Source organism: Mauremys mutica, chromosome 17 (genome assembly GCF_020497125.1).
Source record: "Mauremys mutica isolate MM-2020 ecotype Southern chromosome 17, ASM2049712v1, whole genome shotgun sequence".
Taxonomy (NCBI): Eukaryota; Metazoa; Chordata; order Testudines; family Geoemydidae; genus Mauremys; species Mauremys mutica.
The window spans coordinates 6,248,560-6,274,124 of NC_059088.1; the positions used below are offsets into that span (position 1 = coordinate 6,248,560).

A 25,565-nucleotide genomic window follows, 5' to 3' on the forward strand; every position below is an offset into this window, starting at 1 on the left:
CCCTGCAGCACGGCACTGGATACCCCATTGCCCCCTGGGAATTGGGGCTCTGAACCCTCTGGTGCCCCCCTGAGAATTTGGGGCTCTGAACACCCCAGTGCATGCTGGGAACTTGGGGCTCTCCCGGCCCCAGTGCATGCTGGGAATATGGGGCTCTCCACGCCCCGGTGCATCATGGGAATTTGGGGCTCTGCAGACCCCAGTGCATGTTGGGAATTTGGGGTGCTCCACTCCCCGGTGCACCGTGGGGATTTCAGGTGCTGGACACCCCACTCATCCCTGGGAAGTTGGGGGTCTCCATGCCCCAGTGCATTCTGGGAACTTAGGGCTCTCCCGGCCCCAGTGCATGCTGGGAATATGGGGCTCTCCACGTCCCGGTGCATCATGGGAATTTGGGGGCGGTGGATCCCCTTGTGCTCGCTAGGAACGAGGCCTCTCCCTGCCCCGGTGCACCCTGGGATATCATGGTGGGTCGCCTCCTGCCCCTTAATTGTCACCCTCCCCTCATTGGGGAAGCTCCCCCGCGGTCTGCGCATGCGCGTCATTCTAGCGGCCGCCCCCTCCCAACTATTACGCATGCGCAGACCTTTCGTCGTAGGATCGTTGCCGCGACGCATTGAGCGGAATCTATACGCATGCGCACCGTCGGACCCTGAGGCACACGATGTATGTCGCGCATGCACAGTCCACTTCGCCACGCGCCTTTCCCAACGCGCATGCGCCTGCCGCAGTAGCGCGACGCTGGGGACAGAAGGACCCCGCGTCCCCCCGTCTTTTGGGTGCCCTGTTGGATGCCTGATCAAAACTACTCCTCTCCGGGGGCGGGGCTGGGGGAGGGAGCCCAGAAGCGGGTAAGAGGGGAAGGGAAGGGAAGGGAGCAGGCCCGGGGGCCGGTAGTTTAGGTCAGGCGCGGGCAGGGGCAGCCCCACCGGATACGGGGGGGTCCTGGCTGGGTGGGCATCGGAAACAGGAAGGCGAAGCAGGCGAGGGAGGAGAGAGAGAGAGAGAGAGAGGGGTGAGGGGTCCGTGGGGGAGGGGTGGCTGGGAAGGGTCCATGGGGGGAGGGGTGGTCTCCATGGGGGTGGCTGGGAGGGGTCCCTGGGTCTGTGGGGGGAGGGGTAGCTGAGGGGGGTCTCCATTGGGGGGGGCTAGGAGGGGTCCCTGGGTCTGTGGGGGGAGGGGTGGCTGAGGGGTCCATGGGGGGAGGGGTAGCTGAGGGGGGTCTCCATGGGGGTGGCTGGGAGGGGTCCCTGGGTCTGTGGGGGGAGGGGTGGCTGAGGGGTCCATGGGGGGAGGGGTAGCTGAGGGGGGTCTCCATTGGGGGTGGCTAGGAGGGGTCCCTGGGGGAGGGCTGGCTGAGGGGGTCTGTGAGGGGAGGGGTCTATGGGGTTCTGGCTTTGTGAGGGGAGGGTTGGGAGGCTGCATATGAGGGTCGGGGGAAAGGGGCCATGGGGAGAGGCAGCCTTGTGTTGGGTTGGGGGATCTGTCTGAAGGTGGCGAAGGGCTCCATGAGAGGGGAAGGATTTAGAGAGAGAAGACTCCATGGGAGGAGGGGGGGAGAAGGATTTGTGGGGGGGGAGAAGGATCTGTGGGGGGGCCTCCATGGGGAAGGTGGGCCTGGGGGGAGGAGTCCACGGGCAGTAGTGGCTTTATATGGGGAGCTTTTGGGGTATGTAGGGAGTGGGGGAGCCTGCATGGGGGGGACAGCTGGTGGCTGCAAGGAGAGAGGGTTGGACAAGAGGGGGCTCCTTGGGGGGAGCGATGGGAGGAAATGGGGCGGGTGGAGTGCGGGGCCGAGACTCTGCATGAGGGGCCCTATGGGAAGCTGAGGTGCTTCATGGTGAGGGGCAAAGAAACCTAGAGTGGAAGAAACCGTGGCCGATCTGGGGCAGCAGGGAGGGGGCTGGATAGGGGCCTAGATGGGCCCGTGGGTCTGAGCTGGAGGGGGGCGGGATATGGGGCTGGCTGAGCCGGGGGGTGGCTGAGCCAGGTGCTCTGACACAACTCGCCCCTCGCCTGGCAGAGACAAGATGTCTGAAGTCACAGCAGAGAAGCGTCCCCTGGCTGAGCCGCTCCCGCAGGAGATCCCAGTGCGGCCTGCGCTCCCTGCCAAGCAGGAGGCTGCCCCGGCCCGGACACGGTGCCCCAGCTCCGACCCAGAGCCCATCTGCATTGAGGACGAACCCGCCCGGCCCAGCCCCGAGGGGAAGGTTAAGGCCTCTTCCAGCAACAGCCCCGTCTGTAAGTACCAGGGGTGGTCACGGCTGTTCCCTGTGTCTGCTCTCTAGGGCTTTAAATGCCACAGCACTGGGGCTCCCGGCCCTTCCCTTGGGGAACTGCACCCCGGCTTCCAGATCCCCCCAGTGCCAGGACTCCCAGCCCTTCTCTCGGGGAGGGCAGCCCCGTTCCCCCTCCCCACCACCGGGGTATGCAGCTCAGATGGAGTTAGGGATCCCGGCAGTAGGGGGAGGTGGTGTGGGGAGGCCAGGCTGGGCAGGGAGTTGGGGGTGGGGGTCAGCCCAGGCTGGAGCCTTGAGCTCTCCCTCCGCCCCTTTTCCCCCAGATCGCCTGGGTTCCAACCAGTGCTTCCACTGCCTGATCACCTTCCCGGACGAGAAGTTCAAGGAGCGGCACATGAAGCGGGAGCACCCCGAGGACTTTGTGCAGGAGAATCTGCGCGACGCCCTCTTCGTCTGCTTCATCTGCAGCAAGCCCTTCGAGAGCTCCCGCGCCCTCATCTGCCACCAGCGCGGGCATGCCCCCGCCCCGCCCCCCGACTGCCCCGACTGCCTGCGCCCCGCCTTCGAGTGCCCCGACTGCGGCCGCCGCTTCGGCCAGCTGGCCAACTACCAGCGCCACCGGCTGGGTCACGCCGCCGGCCGCAGCCTGCCCCACCAGTGCCCCGACTGCGGCAAGAGCTTCCGCCAGCTCTCCAACCTCCGCCGCCACCAGGCCTCCCACCAGCGCCCCCTGGAGCTGCTGCCCTCCCGCCCCTACTCCTGCACGGAGTGCGGCGAGAGCTTTGCCCAGGAGGCCGGCCTGCACGAACACTACATCCGGCATGCCCGCGGCGAGCTCTAGCGCCGCGGCCTGGGGGCTCTGGCACCGCCCCAGGAGCTCTCCGGCCCCCGTGGGGAGAGCTGGGGCTGCAGCAGAATGCCCCCCTCTTCCGCCACCGAGCCCTCTCCCGTCAGCTCCGGGCACTGGGACAGCAGGCGCCACCTGGCAGGAAGTCGAGCAAGAATGGGACTGGAAGGACATTGACGGGACGAGAGGGCACCAGCTCCTCTCCGGCCCCAAGGCGGGGGATTGGCTGGGGAATGGGGCACGGGGCCTGTCCCCTCTAGGGAGCGCGGGCTCCTATCCAGCCCCAAGGCGGGGGATTGGCTGGCTCTGGGGGTTGGGGAATGGGGCACGGGGCCTGTCCCCTCTAGGGAGCGCGGGCTCCTCTCCGGCCCCAAGGCGGGGGATTGGCTGGCTCGGGGGGTTGGGGAATGGGGCACGGGGCCTGTCCCCTCTAGGGAGCGCGGGCTCCTCTCCGGCCCCAAGGCGGGGGATTGGCTGGCTCAGGGGGCTGGGGAATGGGGCACGGGGCCTGTCCCCTCTAGGGCGTGCGGGCTCCTATCCGGCCCCAAGGCGGGGGATTGGCTGGCTCAGGGGGTTGGGGAATGGGGCACGGGGCCTGTCCCCTCTAGGGAGCGCGGGCTCCTCTCCGGCCCCAAGGCGGGGGATTGGCTGGCTCAGGGGGTTGGGGAATGGGGCACGGGGCCTGTCCCCTCTAGGGCGTGCGGGCTCCTATCCGGCCCCAAGGCGGGGGATTGGCTGGCTCAGGGGGTTGGGGAATGGGGCACGGGGCCTGTCCCCTCTAGGGAGCGCGGGCTCCTATCCGGCCCCAAGGCGGGGGATTGGCTGGCTCGGGGGGCTGCCATCTGAACCCTCCCCATCCCCCTGTGTCCGTCACACCCCCCCCAGCATCTGTCTCCACACCCTGCTCTTCCTCCCATAAACCACCTTGCGCCTCCCCTGCAGCCAAGCCCCGAGCGCTCCACGGCACCGGCCGTCACCCCCTAGTCCGGGTGGGGGCTGCAGTGCCCCGCACTGGAGTCCCGGCGGGGGAGGACCTAACCCGAACACGTCCTCTTTGTTTGTTTGGGGCAGGGGGGAGCTTTCCAGAGCAGCATGGCGTGATCTCTGACTTCCCCCGAGCGTAGCTGGGCCCAGTAAAGCCGTGTCAGCGCGGGGGCTAGAGTTATCCCAGTGCAGCGCCTGGCACGGCGGCACTTACTCCAGTACGAAGGGCTCTTGTACCAGTCTGCCCCTGCAGGATGGGCACTGAGCCACCATAAACGGGTACAACTGCCCAGTGCTGCAGGGGTCCCAGACCCGATCCCAGGGTGGGGGTTGTCTTCACTGCTTCGGGGCAGAGCTGGGCAGCCAGGGGCAGGAAGCTTTCGGGGGCAGTTCGGAGCGGAAGGGGGAGATGGGGGATGGTGAGGCAGCTGGGCTCCCATACAGGCTGCGGGGCCGTGCCAGGACACTGGGAGCAGGAGTTGGTCCTATTTTTCATATGGAAACAATAAAGAGTTGGAAGCTGAGCGCAGGACGGGCTGTCTGTCTCCTGGGGTGGGCTGGCCGCCGGGCAGGGGAAGGCTACAAGGAGCCATGGGCACGTAGCCCCAGGGCTGGGGGGATTGGAAAGGCTCTGCCTTCAGCTGCCAGGGACGTGTGGGACCTGCAAAGCCTGATTTCACAATCAGAGGCAGGGGAATGGGCCAGGGGGCACTGGCCGCAGGGCGGGGGGCTGGGCTGCAGCGAGAACTCGAGGCCTCTAGTTCTCAGCTGTGAGCTCTGCCCCACAGTGAGGCGGTTGTGACACGGGCACCAGGACCCCACTCAGCTGATCAGTGGTGTTGGGACAATGGCCTCAGCTGCTGAGGGATGGGGGGTGGTTCAGGACCCAGCTCCGCTTCCTGTTGCAACCTGCTCCCTGCGCCCCCCCCCCCCGATGCCATCTCAACTGCAGCTAATCAAAATGTTCCATCAGGCCCAGCCTTGCCCCCCACCCCTGTGGGTGCCCCTCAATCCCAACCCACAGCCTGCTGCCAGCCCAGCTCAGCCGGTGCCCCTCCAATTGACCCACCTTTAGCCCCAAAGGAAAAATCTCGGGGTGGTTTGTTTTCCGTTCTTGACTTTGTACCAATCCCAGGTTTGGTCTCATTGCCTCTGCTGTCCCCCCCAATCCGGGGGACCTCTGGGCTGCGACTCCAGCTTCTCCCACCCCACATCTCTCTGGAGCTGCAGCCCCAGGGCTCTGGTGCTCCCAGACTGTGTGGACAGGCCCTGGGCCCCTCCGTAACCGTGAGGGAGGGTTTCATGGCTTGGTCACTGCACCCGGTCCCGCTGCTGCACCCACAGCCCCTGCCCTTGCACTGGGTCCATAGCCCTGACTCAGCCCCACAGAGCGACAAGCCCTAGGCCCCAGCCCCCTCAGTCCCTCCTCCTCCTCCCTTTGGGGATATGGGGCAGCCCAGAGGGTGCCTTGGCCATGGGGCAGGCAGCCAGGGGAACAGTGACACGCTGCGAGGGGCAGCAGTGGGTGCCTCAGTCGCTGGATGCTCTGCCCCAGATGTGTGGCCTTGGCCCCATGTCTTGCCCCACAGTCCCATCCAGCCTCCCCCCCGCAAAGCGGCTCACCCAGGGCCACCCCCAGCCGCTGTCTCCCGGGGCAGATCCTGGGCCAGGGGCTCGTCCAGCAGAGGGGGGGCTGGCTGGAGTCCTGGGATTGGGCAGGGGGAGGGGAGAGATGAATTGGACACACCCTATGGGGTCCCAGATGGGGAAAGGAGCCTGCCCCGTTCTCTGGCCCCTCTGTCTTGCACCTCGAGCTGGTGCAGCAGGAGCCCCTGGGGCAGGTATTCCTCACCCCACCCCACCCCCAGCTGTCATTCTCAGGCACAAAGCCCCGACCACATGCATACTGTAGTTAGTGGAGAAATGACTGACCCAGATGCATTCTGGGAGTTGAAGTTCTTGCGGCGGAGCAAAAGCTAGGTAAGCTGGGAGTTGTAGTTCTCAGCCTAGGACAATACCCCGGTGAGGTGCATGCTGGGAGTTGTAGTTCTCAGCCTAGAACAATACCCAGCGAGGTGCATGCTCGGAGTTGTAGTTCTCAGCCTAGAACAGTACCCCAGCGAGGTGCATGCTGGGAGTTGTAGTTCTCAGTGAAACCAGGCGCCACAGCTGTTAAGTCTTCACTCCGAAACCGCAGGACACCAGGCCACGTGCTGGGAAGGGCCCCGGGCCCCTCCAGCCCAGTAAAATGCAACACGCGACGCTGCTGCTGTCACGGGCATGGCACCACCGCCGCAGCGCAGGCCTGCACGACCTCGTCACCCACCTGACACCCAGCTTGGCAGGGGGACGGCCATGAGCAGCATCCCCGCCGCCCTCACCCAACTAGGTGGCGGTCACCCATCAGCAGGGTGACGCCATGACGATATCACGGCCCAGGCCGGCTCCTTGCCCCGATCATCCTGGGAGCCAGTCCCCCTCCCCCCCAAGCTCCTGCCCCAGCCCTGCCACTGATGCCAGATGTCCCCACAACTTCCCCACCCACCCAGACCCGCAGACACCGGCGCAGGGGACAGAGTAGAGCAGAGATACAGAATCACTTTTATTATTAAACAAGGTCCCCACCCCCACCTATTTCAATGAGCTCGTTAATATTCATGGTTCTGCTGCTGGCTGGCCCGCCCACAACCCCCTCCCTCCAAGGCGAAGCAGACAGGATGCGTGGGCAGGATCTGCCCCACTCGAAACCCTGGGGGCGCTGGGTTCCAAACACGCTCGGGCCTAGTGGAAGGGGCACCTTAGTGGCTGCCGGCCTAATCTGCGTGGGGCAGAGGGGCAGGAAATGAGTGATGGGGCCTTCTCCCCTTCAAGGGCAGCAGTGGGGAAAGGGGGGCTGGGCCCCTCCAGCTCCACAGTCTTGCAGCCCCAAGGGTGAGTGGAGATTGCCAGGTCTGAGCCCCCAGTGGGGCTCCCCTCTCTGAGGTCTGGGGGGCAGGTTGGGAGGGATGATAACAGGCCCTGCTCGGGGGCAGGCAAAGATAGGGCCAGGCTGGCTGGGGCCCTGTTCTGAGTCACTTGAATCTACAAATCAACTAGAATAAAAGGGGGGGTCCCCGGCCCCCATTTCTGCCTCAGGGGCTCAGGACTCCAGATCCCATCACTGCCACCAAGCCCCAGCCTGCAGAAACCACTGCGAACATCACCCAACCCACGGATCCCACTGCATCCACCGTCCTCTCTCCCACTACTGCAGCCACCAATCCTCACCTGTGGATCCCACTTCACCCATCATTCTGGCTCCCTCATATACTCCCACAGATCCCCATCCGGCCCCCATCCAACCCACAAATCCCACCGCACACACCAACCCCCAGCCTGTGGAACCCACTGCCACCGCCGCCGTCCAACCCACACGTCACACCACTGTCACCATCCATCTCACTCCCACCTTCCCCACCCCCCAGCCCCACAGCAAGGTAGGGGGCTACAGCTCCCCTCGGGCATGCAGCATGTAGTGCTCATGCAGATCCGCTACCAAGCCGAACTCGCCCGGGCACTCGGTACAGTGGTAAGGTCCGTCTGCTCCCTCAGCATCCCGGGCGCCATTGGCCTCGCGGGGTGGGGCGGGGGGCCCCTTGTTGCGGGGCGGGGCCGGGGGGCTGCGGCGCCAGCCATGTTCACAGCGGTGAGCCTCCAGGGAGGCAGGCGAGGCGAAGCCCAGGCCACATTCAGCGCAGATGTAGTGGAAGGCTCCAGCTCGGGGCGAGGGGGGCACAGGCCTGGCGTCGCGGCCCTCTGGGTCCCCGGCAGAGGGTGGGGCCTGCCGGGGTGGCGGCGGCGGCTTGGAGGAGGAGGTGTGCGGCCGCTTCCGGCCCACGTGGTAGCTGCGATGCACCTTCAGGGCCCGTGAGGTGCCGAAGCCGCGCCCGCACTCAGGGCATTCATGCCACTCGGGGCTGGGGGCCTGCGGGGAGCCCAAGCGCCCCTGGCCGGCATCCCCCTCCTCAGCCACCACCTCCTGCTGGGGCTCCGATACTGCCGACCTCAGCTCCTTGCTCCTGGGACCTAGAGAGAGACGGGGTTGGAGGGTGTCAGCAAACTGTCCCTGACCCACAGGGGCCACAGTCTTCGGGCAGCCCGAGAACACGCACACCCCAGCACCCCCCCAACCACAGGGAAGGGGCTGACTGCACGGGCAGGGGTCTGGCTAGTAGCAATACTCGGCTGAATCTCTGTCGGAGGAGAACCCAGGAGTCCCGGCTCCCAGCTCCACTTGCTCCAACCACCAGACCCCACTCCCCTCACAGAGAATCCAGGATCCTGACGGACTCCCAGCTCCACAGAGCGAGATGCCCAGCCCTAGGCAGAGCCGCCCACCTACCTGGGTACCCGTTGGCAGAGGGCGTGGATGGCCGGCTCTCTCCAGATGACACTGAGGTTGCTTCTGATTCATCCTCTTCCTCCTGCACCGTGGAGACGCCTGCAACATCCACTGCAGGTGAGATGAGGCCTTTTCCCACCCACCCAACCCACTGGGGGTGCCCCTCAACTCCAACCCACAGCCCCGGGCTCCCCACAGCTCTGCCAGTGCCCCCCAGTGCCCCTTGTTCTGGCACACGCGAAAGTATGCACAGGTAGGATGCAGCTAATCCCCCTTCTCCCCACGGCCTCAGGGGGCACAAATGGTTAACGGCACCAGAGAGCTATACACACCAAGCAAACCCTGGGCTCCACCCCTTCCAGCATAGGGACCAATCAAAAGAGAGCTGGGGAAAGGGGTGGAGACAAACGCCTATTAAAGTGCACTGAGTTCACCTAGTGCTGAGATGCGGCCCTTCTGGGGTGGGACTCGGTGGGTGTTTAACCGCCACACAGCACGGTAATTTAGGACCGAAAACAAAGGACTGAAGCCCAACACCCACAGAGACATATCCGGCATCGCCTTGGGTTTAACGGCAGATTTCCCATCCCAGTCATGAGCAGGCCTGACCCTGTTTAGCATGAGATCTAGTCCAATCGCAGCACACTGGGCCTGTCTCCTGTGTGCCACCGCCTCCCAGCAGCTCAGGATCGTGGGAAGGGGGAATTCCAATCTCATCATGCTTTAAGACTGGCATTATATTGACCAGGAGATGGGGAATTCCAAGCCCATAATGCACTAGGCCTCGTATTTTACAGACCAGAGAAAGGAGAAATTCCAATCCCACAATGCACTGGCCTGATGTTAAAAAGACCGAGGGGAGGGAGAGGGGGAATCCCAACCCCCCAGTGCCCCTCCCCACTAAGCCACCCCACCAGTCACTGCCTTGCCCTGCCCTCACCGGTCGAGGTCCCATCCTCCTCCTCGAAGATCACGTCCTCGCTCCCCCCCACGTCCGTGTGCTTGTGTGTTTCAGACATCATCCCTCGGCGATCAGCCTGGCTGGGGCGAGAGCCTCGCTCATGGGTCCCTGCTCTGTCACAGGGGAGCCAACCCCCCAGGGTGCCACAATCCCACAATGCACCAGGGCTATACACATTAGGAGAAATGTAAGGCTCCAAACCTACCTTGCCCTGGAGCTATATGGACCAAGGGGCAGGGGACACTCCCACAGTGGGCTGGGACTATATGGACCAAGGGGAGGGGGATCCATCCCAAAATGCACTGTGCTGGGGCTATATGGACCAGGGGGAGGAGGGTCCCATCCCACAATGCACTGGGCTGGGGCTATATGGCCCGGGGGGAGGAGGGTCCCATCCCACAATGCACCGGGCTGGGGCTATATGGCCCAGGGGGGTAGAGGGGTCCAACCCCACAATACACCAGGCTGGGGCTATATGGACCGGGGGGAGGGGGCTCCATCCCACAATGCACCGGGCTGTGGCTATATGGACCAGGGGGAGGGGGTTCCATCCCACAATGCACTGGGCTGGGGCTATATGGCCCAGGGGGAGGGGCACCATCCCACAATGCACTGGGCTGGGGCTATATGGCCCAGGGGGAGGGGGTACCATCCCACAATGCACCGGGCTGGGGCTATATGGACCAGGGGGAGGGGGTCCCATCCCACAATGCACCGGGCTGGGGCTATATGGACCGGGGGTCGAGGGGTCCGACCCCACAATGCACCGGGGCGCTATGCCCCGGGGAGGGACGGAAGACCCGCCCTATCCCGCCATGCACCGCGCCGCCCGCCGCTCACCGGCTCCTCCGGGCCTGACCCGGTCCCCTCTGGCCGCCGCGGCAGGACCGAGCTGCGCAGGCGCAGTGGGAGCGAGGCGGGGGCGGGGCCCCGGCAGCGCCTCCGACGTGAATCTTTGCGCGTGCGCGGGCCTCCCATTCACGTCTGCGCCCTGGTCGCAAGTCGTTGCGCATGCGCAGTGATGAAGGGATGAACTTCGCGGCTTTGGAGGGTTCTGCGCATGTGCGAAGGAGAATGCCATTTTTGCTGTTGCTATGGGGGGAATAATGCTCCCTGTTTTCATTATTCCCATTGGTATGGTCTAGATCTGGAGTCTCGTGCAATGCACCGCTGGGGCTGCAAAGGACCGGCCCACAAACTAGGAGAAGCTGGTGCAATGCACGTGGAGTGCAATGGTCTGGTCCGTACACTGGGGGTGGGGCTGGTGCAATGCACGGGGGGGTGCAACAGTCCGGTCTGTACACTGGGGGTGGGGCTGGTGCAATGCACAGTGGTGCAATGATCTGGTCCGTACACTGGGGGAGCGCTGGTGCAATGCATGGCGGTGCAGTAGTCCGGTCTGTACACTGGAGGCAGGGCTGGTGCAATGGTCCAGTCCTGTCCTAGGAGGGGAGCAGGTTCTGGTGGGTTAGAGCAGGGGGGCTGGGAGCCAGGACTCCTGGGTTCTCTCCCCAGCTCTGGGAGGGGAGTGGGGGCTGGTGGTTGTAGCAGGGGGGGCTGGGAGCCAGGACTCCTGGGTTCTCTCCCTGCTTTGTGAGAGGAGTGGGCTCTGGGGGGAGGAAGCGGGAGCCAGGACTCCTGGGTTCTATCCCTGCTTTAGGAGAGGAGTGGGATCTGGGTGGGGAGTCAGGACTCCTGGGTTCTCTCCCTGCTGTGCCACTGACTTCATACCCAACCTTCAGCGAGTCACTTCCCCTCGCAGGGCCTGGTTTCCCCTCGGCGGCGGCGCTCTTGGCAGGGTGGCGAGGCAGCGGTTGTGTGTCTGACAGTGACTCTCACGCTGGGGGCTGCGGCCCCTGCGGAGCGGCCTGAGAACAGGGGTTTGGGGTGGAGGGAAACGCCGGAGCCGCCCTCCCCCCACTCTCCCCCCGGCTCCAGCTCTGCGCCTGCTGTTCCGCAGGTGGGCGATGGAGCAGCCCGTGTGCCTCGTCGCCAACCCGGCCGACGGGGAGCTGGAGGTGACGGAGGAGGCGCTGGAGGCCCTGCGCGGCGTGGATCAGCCCGTGGTGGTGGTGGCCGTGGCCGGGCTGTACCGCACCGGCAAGTCCTACCTCCTGAACCAGCTGGCCGGCAGGAGAACGGGTGAGACCTTCTGCTTCTCCTCCCCCCCGGGCCGGCCGGGAAATCCCCCTGCTCCCAGTGGCTTGCGTGAGTCTGTTATCAAGCCACGGGAACGTGGGGCTGGAAGGGACCTCACGGGCTCGTCACGTGCAGCCCCTGGCGCGGAGGCAGGGCCAGGAACCGAGAACGGCCGGGACAGGGGTCTGTCCAACCTGCGACCAATGTGCGCTGGCTGGTGGGCGACCATCCACATAGCTAACCCTGTCCACAGCCGCTGTGTGTGTGTCTGTCTGTCTGTCCCCAACACCGACTCCGTCTGTCTGTCTATCCCCAGACCCCACCTCTCTCTCTCTCTATCTATCCCCACTCACCTCCCACCTCCCCAGACACCACATCTATCAGAGAACTGTCCACGGTACCGACCCATCCCGGGTCCAGGGGACGAGCCGGGTCTGGCAGCTCCAGTCCCTGAACGCCTCAGGCAGGTGGAAACCGAAAGCAGCCGGAGCCTTTCACAGCCCGGGGCTGATTCCGGGAAACCCAGTGGGGCCTGGGCGGGGGAGTTGCCTTCCTCTGCGGCAGGAGGCCCAGGGCACTTGCAGGTTGAACTCGTGTCCGTGGTGGAGTCTCTCACTTGGAGTCTGTAACCCACGATTCGGGGCTGGCAGCGACTCGGCCCGAGGTCGGGGCTGGGCGAGGGGCTGGGGGCTGCGCCGTGCAGGGGGTCAGACTGGATCACAGGGTCCCTGACTGTGAAGCAGTTAAACCAGCGCCAGCCTCCACTTTCAGTTTCCACCTGACTCATCCCCTGTTTTCTGGACCAGGTGCGGGAAAAGCGCAGCTCCGAGCCGGCCGGGCAGACACGTGGCGCAGGAGGGAAACCAAGCGGACACCGAGCCGGCCGGGCGCCCTGACCCTGGGCAGGTGGGTCCCGGGTGCTCCCCCCGCCCCGGGCTCAGAGCGACTGGGGTCGGGGCGCTGGGCATCCCCTGGGTGTGGAGCCGAGAGCGAGGGGAGCGGCTGCTAATGGGGGGCTGGGGCCAAGGGTGATCCCGGCTGGGGGGGCCGGCACCGGGGAGGGGTGGAGAGCAGGGTCTGCCCCGGCCCTAAGACCTCAACCCTAATCCCTGACACTCACCGAGCCCCCTTCCCTTCCCCCCACCCCATATCTCTATCCCCCACCCCATAGCCCTAACCCCATAACTACCCCCACCCCATCGCCCTAACCCCATAACTACCCCACCCCATAACTACCCCCACCCCATAGCCCTTACCATAACTACCCCACCCCATAACTCTATCCCCCACCCCATAGCCCTAACCCCATAACTACCCCCACCCCATAACTACCCCCACCCCATAGCCCTAACCCCATAACTACCCCCACCCCATAGCCCTACTTCATAACTCTATCCCCCACCCCATAGCCCTAACCCCATAACTACTCCCACCCCATAGCCCTACTTCATAACTCTATCCCCCACCCCATAGCCCTAACCCCATAACTACCCCCACCCCATAGCCCTAACCCCATAACTACCCCACCCCATAACTGCCCCCACCCCATAGCCCTTACCATAACTACCCCCACCCCATAACTCTATCCCCCACCCCATAGCCCTAACCCCATAACTCTACCCCTTACCCCATAGCCCTTCCTCTGCCACTGGGGTTGTGATGGGTTCCCCCTGGAAGTGGGGTACCACAGAGCCCCCTGACCCACCAGCCTGGGCTCCCTCTCACCCTGTGCTGCTGCAACCAGCTGCAAAACTCTCCAGCTGCACTTCCACCAGCACCACCCGGGTCGGGGCACACCCAGCTGCAGTTACCCGCAGGCTCCCTGACCCCCAGCCTCCCAGCCTGAGCCCCAGAGCAGCGCCCTCCTGCCCTGGTCAAAGCTGGCCAGTGTGTGGGTTTAACTCCCCGTCCGCCTCTCCCTCAATGTGAGGAGAACAACGCGCACTTGTGCGAACCGAGCCGAGATCTTCCCCCAGCACCGCAGGCAGAGCTCACGGGTTTGGATTAAAACATAACATATGTTTAACTACAAATGATAGATTTTAAGTGATGACAAGGGATAGCAAACAGACCAAAGCAGAGCAACAGGAATGATTAAAGGTCTTGAGAACATGACCTACAAAGGAGGCTGAAAGAATTGGGTTTGTTTCGTTTGGAAAAGAGAAGACTGAGAGGGGACATGAGAGCAGTTTTCAGGTATCTAAAAGGGTGTCATCAGGAGGAGGGAGAAAACTTGTTCACCTTAGCCTCTAAGGATAGAACAAGAAGCAATGGGCTTAAACTGCAGCGGGGGAGGGTTAGGTTGGACATTAGGAAAAAGTTCCTAACTGTCAGGGTGGTTAAACACTGGAATAAACTGCCCAGGGAGGTTGTGGCATCTCCATCTCTGGAGATATTTAAGAGCAGGTTAGAGAAATGTCTATCCGGGATGGTCTAGTCCAGGGGTCGGCAACCTATGGCACGGGCACCGAAGGCGGCACACAAGCTGATTTTCAGTGGCACTCACACTGCCCGGGTCCTGGCCACCGGTCCAGGGGGCTGTGCATTTTAATTTAATATTAAATGAAGCTCCTTAAACATTTTAAAAACCTTATTTACTTTACATGCAACACTAGTTTAGTTAATATATTATAGACTTATAGAAAGAGAGCTTCTAAAAACGTTAAAATGTATGACTGGCACGTGAAACCTGACATTAGAGTGAATAAATGAAGACTCGGCACAGCACTTCTGAAAGGTTACCGACCCCTGGTCGAGACAGTATTTGGTCCTGCCATGAGGGCAGGGGACTGGACTCGATGACCTCTCGAGGTCCCTTCCAGTCCTAGAGTCTATGAATCTACCTAGCAAATAGACAAAACTGCAAACTAAGTTTAAGATACTAGAAAGGCAGGATATGAACTAGCAGATTCTCACCCTGATGGATGGTGCAGGTGGGCGGCAGATTCGTAAGGGGAAAGCTGCCCCCAGGTGTTCCATACCCAGGCCAGAAATCCCTTAGCCTGGGTCCAGCACCTCCCCCCGTCAGGCTTTGTTCCTCGGGTGTTTCCAGGAGTCTCTTTGGGTGGGGAGTGAAGGACCCAGATGGCGTCACTCCCCGGCCTTACCCAGCGCTAGCGCCTGGCGGGAACCTTTGTTCCCAAGCTTGGGTCCCAGCCTGGGTTGTGGGAAAATACTGACACCCCAAGATGGAGTCCGGAGTCATGTGGTCTCATCACATGTCGCTGTAGAGCCATTGCAGGTCACTCGCAGGCTGGGGGGGGGGGGGTTCTCAGGAAGGCCCCCCAGGTGGGAGATAAGCTTCTCCTAATGCTCAGTGTCGTTTCCTAATGGCCCTGAATAGGCCCGTCCCCACCCGCCATCTTGCCCAGGGGGCGTTCCCCAGGTGTGAGCACCGTTGCTGTACAGCTACACAGTCGATATTTATAACTTCAGTTACCAAGTTATAAATACACACCTAGGCTAATCCTCTTCAGCAAACATCACTTGTCCAATGACGCCTCACAGGACTTGTGGAAAACGCATCAGGATTATGCCATAACCCTGTCATCATAACATCGCGGTGAGGACACGGGCTGCAGGGTCCCGGGGTCACCGACGATTTTCGGCTGGAAGAAAAGCGAAGGGGAAGCGGCGGCCGCGTTTCGTTTTGAAAGGCCGGTTTGTGTCCACACGGAGCTGGGTTGTGTTAAAACCACAGGGCCAGAAAGGGTGAAAATCTGCCTAGAAATGCCGTGGAAAAGGGAGCGGGGGCAGTTTGGGGTCGAATGGTTCATTTGGAACCGAAGTTTGCAAACGTGGCGAGATTCTTCTATAAAACAAAATGTACAAAAAATCAACCTCAGCTCAGCCCGCGGCTTCCGGGCAGCCGGAGAGAGCTCAGAGACGGGCTGTAATCGAGGCAAGAGGCCTCCGCGTGCCCCATGGCTCCATCCCATGGGCTGTGGCTGCCCTGTCTATGGTCCTTCTAGGGGCCCCATCGCCGCAGCCTCATGTATTGACCCTCACCCCCAGGGGGCAGGGCGGCGCTGTTATCCCCATTGCACAGATGGGGAAACCGAGGCACAGAGCAGCTGAGACGGGGGACGGCCAGGCCTTGCAATGCTGAGTGCAGCAATGACGAAACACCTTCCAAAGCCTGGCCCAAGTGTCGGGGAGTCTGTGGGGGAGCTCGGACGTGACCCCAGCTCCCAGGCTCGCGCTCTAACCACTGCACCATCCTGCCTGTCCAGCAGCAGCCCTGGCAGGTGTGATTCAAGGGGCACCGGCTGGGGGTCTGCAGCGATACCCAGGAGCGCCAGGGCTTGTCTGCCCCGGGGTGAGCTGCAGCGGGCGACGCTGGGGTCTGTACGCTGCACAGGGGTGGGTGGAAGGGTCTCCTGCAGATTGGGGGGCCCGGCTCTGTGTCTCATTTCCCCCCCCCCCGCTCTGACCCTCCCCGCTCTGTGTCTCGCAGGCCGCACCCCCAGCGCGATGGAGATCCCCATGCCGGCCCCCATCTGCCTGGTCGAGAACAGCCCAGCGGGGGAGTTGCGGGTGCAGCAGGAGGCGCTGCAGGTGCTGGCGGACATCTCCCAGCCCGTGGTGGTGGTGGCCATCGCCGGGCTGTACCGCACCGGCAAGTCCTACCTCATGAACCGACTGGCCAGCAAGAGAACGGGTGAGAGACGTGAGCCCAGCCCCCGGGTGCCAGGACTCCTGGGTTCTCTCCCTGGTGCTGGGAGGGGAGTGGGGTCTAGTAGTCGGGGGGGGGGCAGGACTCCTGGGTTCTCTCCCCGGCTCTGGGAGGGGAGTGGGGTCTCATGGTTAGAGCAGGGGAGGCTGGGAGCCAGGACTCCTGGGTTCTCTACCTGGCGCTGGGAGGAGAGTGGGGCCTAGTGGTCGGGAGGGGGGCAGGACTCCTGGGTTCTCTCCCTGTGGCAGGGAGGGGAGTGGGGTCTAATGGTCGGGGGGCAGGACTCCTGGGTCCCCTCGCTCTGCGTCTGTCCCAGCTCCTCTCCTCTCTCCCCAGGGTTCTCGCTGGGCTCCACCATCCAGTCGCACACCAAGGGCATCTGGATGTGGTGCCTGCCCCACCCCCACCCCCGCTGGGCCGGCCACACCCTGGTGCTGCTGGACACCGAGGGGCTGGGCGACGTGGAGAAGGTGAGTGGGGGGGGGGGGGCAGTGTGTGAGAATCAGCCAATTAGCGTTGCAGGAGGGAGCGCCCCTTGCAGTTCCCAGGGGCTGCTGGGAGTTGTAGTTCAGGGCAAGGCATGCTGGGAAAGAGGATGGGGTATTTAAGGAGCTCCCGCTGCTAAGGGCCAGACTCAGTGAGCCCCATGTAGGGGAAGGAGGGGCTCTCTGATGTGGGGTGATGCCCTCTGAGGGGGGCAGTGCCAACGCCGGGAGGGCTGGGGACGCGGTGGTGGGGCTGGGATGGGAGGCTCAGGGGCGTGCCTGGAAACGTTTGTTCTGCCCGGGGAGAACTGTTGAGATATCGAAAACATTTCCCATCCCAAATCATGATGAAAAGTCAAAATGGGGGGAAAGTGCCAGGGCCTGAAAATCAGAAATGTGCCCTGGGTCCGGGTCACGCAAAAAACTTGGGTCGTTTTCAACTATTTCATTTTGATTTTCCGCCTTTTTATTTTCTTTCTTAACTGGGTCTAAATTTACAAAAACCTTGGCAACGAGACATCGCTTTGCCTTGAAAAACAGCAAGTTTCCGGTTAGACAAACGGCCAGTTGGGCTGTTTCCGCAATTCTGAAACTTTTTCCCTAATAATTTTTCAAGTCGGGAAATTCACCTTAACCGACCCTGTTTCACCAGTGATTTTGGGATCAACAATTCAATGTTCTTCGGTGACAATTTCGTGCCCCACGCTAGTGGTGGAAGGCAGGCCTGGGAATTGGGGGACCCAGCTTCAAATCTCTGCTCCACAGACCCCCTGTGTGAGCTTGGACTCAGTTTCCCCACCCCACCTGCCAGAGGGGGTGTGACAATAAATACATTCGCTCTGGAGAGGGGCTCAGACACGGCCGATAAGATGGATCCTTTGAGAAGGATCCCGCAGCCTTGCCCATATGTTGGCATCGCTCAGCTGTAGGTGGAGGGAAGAGCCGGCATCGCCAGCCACCAGGGATAAAAAAAAAAATGTTGAGACCAGAAAAATGCATGAGAGCAGCTGGACCCCGTGAGGCAGGGGCGGGCGGGAGGTTGTCGCCTTCCCAAAGTTTAAATGGAGCCACGTGGGTTAGAAACTTACTTCAATAACATAAGGGCAATGGGAGCTTCCGTCCCATCCCGGGCCTCCGGGAGCTGGAGATTTAAAAGGGGAGGGGAGGGGAATACGTCAACCCCAAATAGTGACTCTGCTGGCTCCAAGAATGGGAATTCATTGTGGCCTTGACTGGGACTCCAGAGAGCTGGGGGCTGTTCTACTGGCCATCCCTCCCCCATGCCTCAGTTTCCCCATCTGTGCCATGGGGCTGTGAGCTCTGCGGCTGGGACGCGCTTGGGACGGTGACGGTGGGTGTCGTTCCAGGGTGACGGGAAGAACGACACGTGGATCTTCGCGCTGGCCGTGCTGCTCAGCAGCACCCTGGTCTGTAACAGCCTGGGCACCATCAACCAGCAGGCCATGGACCAGCTGCAGTATCCTTGCCTGGGGGCTGGGGGCCGAGTCTGGGGGCTTGGGGGGCCCCATCTCCCCGGAGAAGGGTCCCGCGGTTCCATCCAAATTCATCACCCCCAGCAAAATTGTGAGCCACGGCGCAGGGTGTGCACCATGGCCCCCTCTAGTGGCCGCTCTGCATGGTGGGTAACAACCCACTACTGCCACCAGCTGGCAGAGTCACAGCTTCAGCTCCAGTGCTGCAGGGGGCTGCTCTGGACCCTGGGAGTGGTGGGTTCGATCCCTGCTTCTGAGGGTTGTGATGGAATATCCTTCCCTTCCCCTGGTCCATTCTGAGCCCCCGTTGCAGGTGGGTGGGGGGGCTCTGAGGCACCGCATCTCCGGTTCCTTAGCCGGCCCCCAGCTACGTGACGGAGCTGACGGAGCGCATCAAGGTGAAGGCGGCAGGCGAGGGCGGCCGGCAGGAGGGGGAGGATTCGGCCGAGTTCGTGCGGTTCTTCCCGGCCTTCGTGTGGGCCGTGCGGGATTTCACGCTGCAGCTGGAGCTGGACGGGCGGGAGATCACCGAGGACGAGTACCTGGAGAACGCCCTGAAACTAAAGCCAGGTAGGGGAGCGGTGCTGGCCCCAGTGCAGCTCTAAGGGGCACTGGGATGCAGGGGGTGTCGGGGGGGGGGGCTCTCCCCTGGCTGTCAGGGTTGGCCCCAGGGTGGCACTAGGGGGCGCTGTGCTTGCAGAGGGGGTGACTTTTGCTCGAGACAGAGACCCCAGCCGTTGACACCTCGCGGGGGTTACTGGTCCCTGGGAGTTGGGGTGTTTGCTGTCCCGGACACGTTCCAGCTTGGGTGGTTCCCTGGCTCCCCTCAATCCCCTGTGGATATCGGGGTCTCTTCCCCCAGGGGAATCGGTCCAACAGCCGCCGTGCTGCCCCCCAGAAGCAGCCGCATGTCGGCACAGGGCTGCTGCCCAGCTCCCGTCTCCTCCCCAGGCAGCAGCCAGCGAGCCCAGCTCTACAACCTGCCCCGCGAGTGCATCCGCCAGTTCTTCCCGGCCCGGAAATGCTTCGTCTTCGTCCAGCCGGCCGGCAGGAGGGACCTGCCCCGGCTGGAGGAGCTGCGGGAGGCCGAGCTGGAGCCCGAGTTCCGGGAGCAGGTGGCCCGGTTCTGCCACCACGTCTGGGAGACGTCAAAGCCCAAGACCATCCCAGGCGGCCACGTGGTGACCGGGGCCAGTGAGTGTCGGGAGCCCTTGGGCCGGGGGACACTGGGGCAAACGGGGCTCGTGGGGTGCTGGGCGGGTGAACCGAGCTGGGAGGGGTCCCCTGTGGCCAGCGCTGCAGCCTGCGCCCAGCTCTGGGGTGCGCGGTTAGAAGGGCCGCTGGAAAATTGTCGAGGGGTGGAACAAAGCCGCAGAAACGGGCCAGGTTGGGGGAGCCCAACGGAGCAGATCTGGTCAGTGGATCCCAGGGGAGCTGGGGAGAGGCCTGGCTAGCGGAGTGGGCCCGTCTCCCCGGGGAGGGACGCCTGGGTCCCAAGGGGCCGTTTGGGCTGCAGAGAACGGCAGAGCAGGGCCCTGGGGTGGGGTGGGGAGGCTGAAGCCAGGCGCATCCCAACAAGAGATGAGGCACCAATTGCTCAGAGGGGTGGGGGGCATTTGGGAGGGGGCATGTCCCAGGCTTGGCAGCTGCCTGCAGGCAGAGGGCGGTTCAAGGGATGCAGGGACAGGCAGGGAGCAGCCAGGGTCCTGGAAGCTGTGGGGAGGGGCTGGGCCCCCCGGCGCGGACCCTGCCCCCCTCCGGCCCTGCGGGGCCCCCCGGCGCGGACCCTGCCCCCCTCCGGCCCTGCGGGGCCCCCCGGCGCGGACCCTGCCCCCCTCCGGCCCTGCGGGGCCCCCCGGCGCGGACCCTGCCCCCCTCCGGCCCTGCGGGGCCCCCCGGCGCGGACCCTGCCCCCCTCCGGCCACGCTGGGCCCCCTGGCGCTGCCCCTGCCCCTCCGGCCGCGCTGGGGAACCTGGCGCTGACCCTGCCCCTCCGGCAGTGCTGGGGAACCTGGCGCTGCCCCTGCCCCTCCGGCCGCGCTGGGGAACCTGGCGGTGACCTACGTGGACGCCATCCGCAGCGGGGCGGTGCCCTGCATGGAGAGCGCGGTGCTGGCCCTGGCGCAGATGGAGAACTCGGCGGCGGTGGGGGAGGCCGTGGCTGCCTACGAGGAGCAGCTGGGGCGGCGGGCGGCGCTGCCCACGGAGAGCATGCAGGAGCTGCTGGAGCTGCACGCCCAGTGCGAGCGGGAGGCGCTGCGGGTGTTCATGGCGCGCGCCTTCAAGGACGACGAGCGCCGCTTCCAAGGGGAGCTCATGGTACGGCCCCTCGCGCGGCCCCAGGGTTATGGGACAGCTGCCCCCCTGCGGGATGGGGTGGGGGGCTCCCCAACCCCTTCCCTGGGTATCTCCCAGCCCTGGCCCCTGCTGAGCTGGAGACCAAAATGCCAGGCCAAGGGGACCCGGCCCAATCTCCAGCCCCAGGTGCATGTGGGTCGGCTCACATCCCTGCCCCATTTGGGCCCTCTCCTGGCTCATTCCCTGCCCCGTCTGTAACCCCCCCCCCGGCTCACGCCCGCCCCGTCTGCACCCCCCCGGCTCACGCCCGCCCCGTCTGCACCCCCCCGGCTCACGCCCGCCCCGTCTGCACCCCCCCCGGCTCACGCCCGCCCCGTCTGTAATCCCCCGGCTCACGCCCGCCCCGTCTGCACCCCCCCGGCTCACGCCCGCTCCGTCTGTAACCCCCCACCCCGGCTCACGCCCGCCCTGTCTGTGCCCAACCTGGCAGCGCCGCCTGGAGGAGCAGAAGCAGGAGCTCTGCCAGCGCAATGAGCTGGCGTCCTCGGACCGCTGCACGGCCGCCCTGCTGGAGCTGTCGGACGAGCTGGAGGACCGGATCGGCCAGGGGGTCTATTTGGTGCCCGGGGGCCACCAGCGCTTCCTGGACGACCAGTGGCATGTGGTGGAGAGATACTGGCAGGTGCCGGGGAAGGGGGTGAAGGTAGGAGAGGGCTGGAGCCCGGCTCTGTCTGTGCGTGTCCTCGTTCTGCAGCCTCAGGGGCAGCATCAGACGGCGTCTACCCCCCCACCCCCACACAGCCCTGCCCGCTGCCAGCTTCCTCTGTGGGGCCAGGTTCCCGCGGCCCCTCCACCCTCGGCCGCTCTGCTGTGGGGGGGCCGGATAGTGCCTGGGTGATGAGGCCGTTTGTCCTGTTACAAACCGGGTTCAGCCCCCAGCTCATCCGGAGCCGGCGCCGAGGGTGTCGAGTGGGAACCGAATGCTGAGTCTGGAGCTGGTGCCCCCTGGAGGGGAAAGGCCCCAGGCCCCCATTCCAACCCCCCCTGAGCCAGCCAGTCCCCTGCCCTGGGACTGGATCACGGGCAGCAACTCCTAGAGGGGAAAGATCCTGTCTCCCAGCCCCCGCCTGCCTCGCCAGCCAGTTCCCCTCCGGTGCTGTGATCCTGAGTCCCGACCCGGATCCGGCCCCGCGTGACAAACCCCCCTGACCCGGTGGCTCCCTCTCTCCACCCCCAGGCCGAGGAGGTGCTGCAGGAGTTCCTCCAGGCCAAGGAGGCCGTGGCCCAGTCCATCCTGCAGACGGACGAGGCCCTGACGGAGAAGGAGAAGGAGATGGCAGGTACCACCGGAGGGATGTCGCACCGCTGGGGCAGGGGAGAGGGTGCCTGGGCTGCAGCCTGGCGGGCAGAGTCACTCCCCGTGCTGACCCAGCTCTCTCCCCGTGCCAGCCCAGCGAGCCCGGGCCGAGGCGGCCGAGCGGGAGCAGCAGGTCCTGAAGCAGAAGGAGGCTGAGCTGCAGCAGAAGCTGGAGGACCAGGAACGCAGCTACCAGGAGAACCTGCGGCAGCTGAAGGAGCAGCTGGAGGACGAGAGGAAGAAGCTGCTGGAGGAGCAGGGCAAGATTATGGATCAGAAACTCAAGGTACGGGGGGGGGGGGCCGTGGGTGCTTGGCACTGGGGGGACAGGATGGGCACAGCCCCCATCCCCAGCCCACCCCCGTTAGCAGATTTCCCCGTTACTTTGGGATACCCCCATTTATTAGAGTTACTCTTCTGGCTGGTCCTCCAGCCCCAGAACCGGATGAAAAAGCACACGCACACACACATGCACGTGCACACACGTGCACTCACGCACGCACACGCGCGCACACGCAGTCTGAGCGGACCGGGTCAATCAGCCCTCCCAAGCTGACCCCTTATATGCTCCGGGACTCAGTAGTCTGGGTCAAGCCACCCTCGTGTGCCCCAGGTTCAGCACGTCCCTGGCCCCACTTCCACGTCACAATTGCACTGGCCGTAACCCCCTTGCTGAGCAAACCCCCCAGGGTTCTGGGCGCTGCAGGGAGCGTTAGCTCAGGTAAGAGCAGCGTTGCTGCAGAGTGACTGGGGGAAGCTACAAACACCGAAGGGTAAAGTTCAGAGAGAGCGAGAGGGAAGCACCCAGCTTAACCAGACCAGGTATGGATTGAATACTGGTGATAACTGCACAAGGAGCCTAAACCAACCTAACAATCAGAGTATTAAAGGTTACAAAAGTCATATATAAAAAACTCTACGTGGTCAGACAAATCCGGGTTAGAAGGTTACACTGAGGTAGAAAGGAAAACAGAGAGCGAGAGCGCTGGGGTCTCACCGCCCCCTGAAGCTTGAGCCACTCGAAGTTCCCAGGCGCTGGCGGTAGCGCAGGGTCCTGAGTGCGGGAGCCAGGCCGAGCCCCCAGCAGAAGATGAAACCCCAGTGGAACTGATGCAGAGTCTGGGTCCAGGCATCAGAGCCCTTCCTGGAGTGTGGGTAGGAGTTTTTTGTAGGGAAAATACACTGGTTCAGGGGAGAACAATCCATTTTCTGATGAGTACAATGATGACTCCAGGATGTTCTTTAGGCTGGAGGTGGCAGCTGCTCATTCCTGGCCATGGGCCATGGGCCTGCCAGGGAGCTCACAGTGCAATTAAGCAGCCTCACTAGTTTGGATCCCAATAAAGGATTTATGCCTAGACCTGGTCTGATAACTGCTGGGCTGGGGGGTGCAGGCGGGTTCATTGACGTCTGGCGCAGAATCCCCCATCATGCACTGCTTCCCTGCCTCTCTGCTCCCAGAGTTCAGTGCGGTTCCTGCCTGGGAGTCTCTGTTCTCCAGGGTGTAGCTAAGGGAGATGCCTCCTTGTCCCATCTTCGATGCAGATCAGGCTGGGGAGGTCCCTTAATCCCGTCCCCTTGTCCCCGGGGTCCAGGTGTGTCTCCCACCCCCCCGTCACTGCTCCCTGCAAGGCCTTTCTCTGGTGGGTTTTGGTTCAAGCAGAGGCTGGGGGGGAGGGGGGTCCTTCATGAGTCAGACAGGTGGGATACAGCACCCTGGTTCCCCAAGGACACAGAGCTGACTGGTTTCGCCGCCCATGGGGCAGAGACTGTCCCATGGGGCGGGGATGGGGATCCCCCTCACACTGTCGTGCCCCCCAGGAGCAGGAGGCCCTGCTGAGGGAGGGGTTCCAGGAGGACGCCAGACGCTTGGAGAGCGAGATCCGGCGCCTGCAGCAGCAGAGCGAGGAGATCCAGAAGCCGTCGTGGATCCAATCGGCATTGGACGTTCTGGCCGACGTGGCCCCCTTCGTGCTACCTGGCTTCGCTGGCAAGGCCACCGGAGTCGTCAGCAGCCTCGTCCGGCGGATGTTCTGAGGGGCCCCCAGCGTCCCGCTCACCCCTGCACCCCAGCGCCCTGTTCACCCGCGGAACCCCCCGCCACAGGACGCTCCGCCGGCGAGCAGCTTAGGAGCATCCAGCAAAGCATTGAGTGGTTCTGACTGCAGCGCCGGGGGCTCCCAACCCCCACGCTGGCCGGGTCAGGGAGGAATATCTCACCCCACAGGGCCCTGCAGGGACCGTCACTGTGGGAGACGTGCTACCTCAAGATGCAGGGGACTTGTTGGAGAGGGATACCAGGATGGATGGGGCTCTTTGCCTGATCTGTGGGGCAGGACCCACGTGAGGTGGCCACCAGACAACCGCACCTGGAGCTGAGGCAGCCTTCTGCCCTGGGTACCTCCCCAGCCCCGGGCCGAGGGATGGGAGCTGGCTTGGGTGCAGGATGCCTCTCTGCCTTGCAGCCGGACAGCTTTAAACTCTGCAATTAAATAAACCTCCTCACGAACCTCGCTCACGTATCTATGTGTTTTTGCTGCTCTCTGGTGACATGAATCGACCCCTGAAACTAAGAAACATGCAGGACAGGCGCCGGCTGCCCTGAATTTGGGCTGTCAAGGAAGGGTCAGTGTTGTGAGATTGGCTAGTGGTTGCGGGGGGCGGCTGGGAGCCAGGACTCCTGGGTTCTCTACCCAGCTCTGGGAGGGGAGTGGGGGCTAGTGGTTAGAGCAGGGGGGGCTGGGAGCCAGGATAGGGCCCGTCAGGGCAGAGAGTTCTCACCAGCTCATTAGTGAAATACTCAGGGAGGTCCTGGCAGCGCAGATGCTGGAGGACAGTTCAAGCAGCGGGATTGGCTGGCACCGGCAGGGGCGTCAGGAAATGGACACGGAGCCAAGCCCCTCGCTGTGTGGAATCCCGACCCGGTCAGGGCCCTGCGGGGTGGCGTGATCTTGCTGTCGCCAGCTGGCCAGGTGGTGTTTCGCCTGCTCCGTTCAAGGCTCCGAGACCTGCCCCATTTCCCACAATGACAGGGAAGAAGCACCTGGGTCGGGTGTTCCTGCTGAAATGATCGTCAGTCACCCAGATAACGAAGCATCATTAGGTCCCAGGGGTAATACGCCATTGCTATGAAAGACACAACTCACACTGGGGTCAGGCTCTCAGCAGACACAGGCAGCAAACGATGTGGATTCAGGTCACGTTGGGAAGGTTTTGTAGAAGCTCAGGGCCGGATTCTCACCAACACCGGGGCCCTGTTTGGCCTGGAAGTGGGTGAAAGGAGAACACGGAGCCTCTGTACCTCCTGAGCTGTGTAAAGGAGCCCTCGCGCCAGTGAGAATCCAGCCCTGCTCCACCAGCCCTTGTGGCTGCAAAGCAAACTTCCAGATGTGACCTCTGCTGGGCAGGGTTTTCTGCCTCAGTGTGCAGAGAGCCTGAGCTAAAAGCCCTGTGAGTGGTGTGAACTGCCCCATTTCTAGTGACAGTCTGTTAACTCTGAACCCTAATGACCACACTATAACCTGTTTTGCTGATCGTGCCAGCTATGGGTCAGCCCGGCAGTAACATTTGAGGTTGGAGCCATTCGTTGCTGCGGGGGATGTGGGATAAACGCTCCCTTCGTGAGGGCCTCTGGGGCCGAGCGCTTCGGACACCAGCTGTTCACATAGAAACTCCCCACTCTTCCTGCTGGGCTCTCTGCTGCTC

At 63.4% G+C, this 25,565-nt stretch overlaps 3 protein-coding genes across 5 annotated transcripts; 2 read left to right on the forward strand and 1 right to left on the reverse strand.

Moving 5' to 3' along the window:
- The first annotated feature begins 607 nt into the window (after positions 1 to 607).
- On the forward strand, positions 608 to 3,827 carry LOC123351621 (zinc finger protein 576-like). Its single transcript, XM_044991102.1, has 3 exons — positions 608 to 666; positions 2,024 to 2,241; positions 2,564 to 3,827. The coding sequence occupies exons 2-3, from the start codon at positions 2,031 to 2,033 to the stop codon at positions 3,079 to 3,081; spliced, it is 729 nt and encodes a 242-aa protein (XP_044847037.1). The 5' UTR covers positions 608 to 666; positions 2,024 to 2,030; the 3' UTR covers positions 3,082 to 3,827.
- Positions 3,828 to 6,672: 2,845 nt separating this feature from the next.
- LOC123351613 (WAS/WASL-interacting protein family member 2-like) lies at positions 6,673 to 10,434 on the reverse strand. 3 transcript variants are annotated; one of them, XM_044991082.1, is made up of 4 exons: positions 10,254 to 10,434; positions 9,393 to 9,493; positions 8,453 to 8,551; positions 6,673 to 8,136 (listed from the first exon to the last, which is right to left on the reverse strand). In XM_044991082.1, exons 1-4 carry the CDS (start codon positions 10,424 to 10,426, stop codon positions 7,556 to 7,558), a joined length of 954 nt encoding a protein of 317 aa, XP_044847017.1. In that variant the 5' UTR covers positions 10,427 to 10,434; the 3' UTR covers positions 6,673 to 7,555. The 3 variants fall into 3 exon arrangements, with proteins under 3 accessions (XP_044847017.1, XP_044847018.1, XP_044847019.1); XM_044991083.1 differs by having other exon boundaries at positions 9,393 to 9,489; positions 10,254 to 10,406; XM_044991084.1 differs by lacking the exon at positions 10,254 to 10,434 and adding an exon at positions 9,619 to 9,688.
- LOC123351634 (guanylate-binding protein 1-like) lies at positions 10,355 to 24,368 on the forward strand. The gene is made up of 11 exons (XM_044991121.1): positions 10,355 to 10,547; positions 11,374 to 11,555; positions 16,564 to 16,697; positions 18,080 to 18,189; positions 18,573 to 18,775; positions 19,157 to 19,400; positions 20,245 to 20,524; positions 20,994 to 21,206; positions 21,741 to 21,843; positions 21,953 to 22,146; positions 23,682 to 24,368. The coding sequence occupies exons 1-11, from the start codon at positions 10,474 to 10,476 to the stop codon at positions 23,895 to 23,897; spliced, it is 1,953 nt and encodes a 650-aa protein (XP_044847056.1). The 5' UTR covers positions 10,355 to 10,473; the 3' UTR covers positions 23,898 to 24,368.
- The last annotated feature ends 1,197 nt before the right edge of the window (positions 24,369 to 25,565 follow it).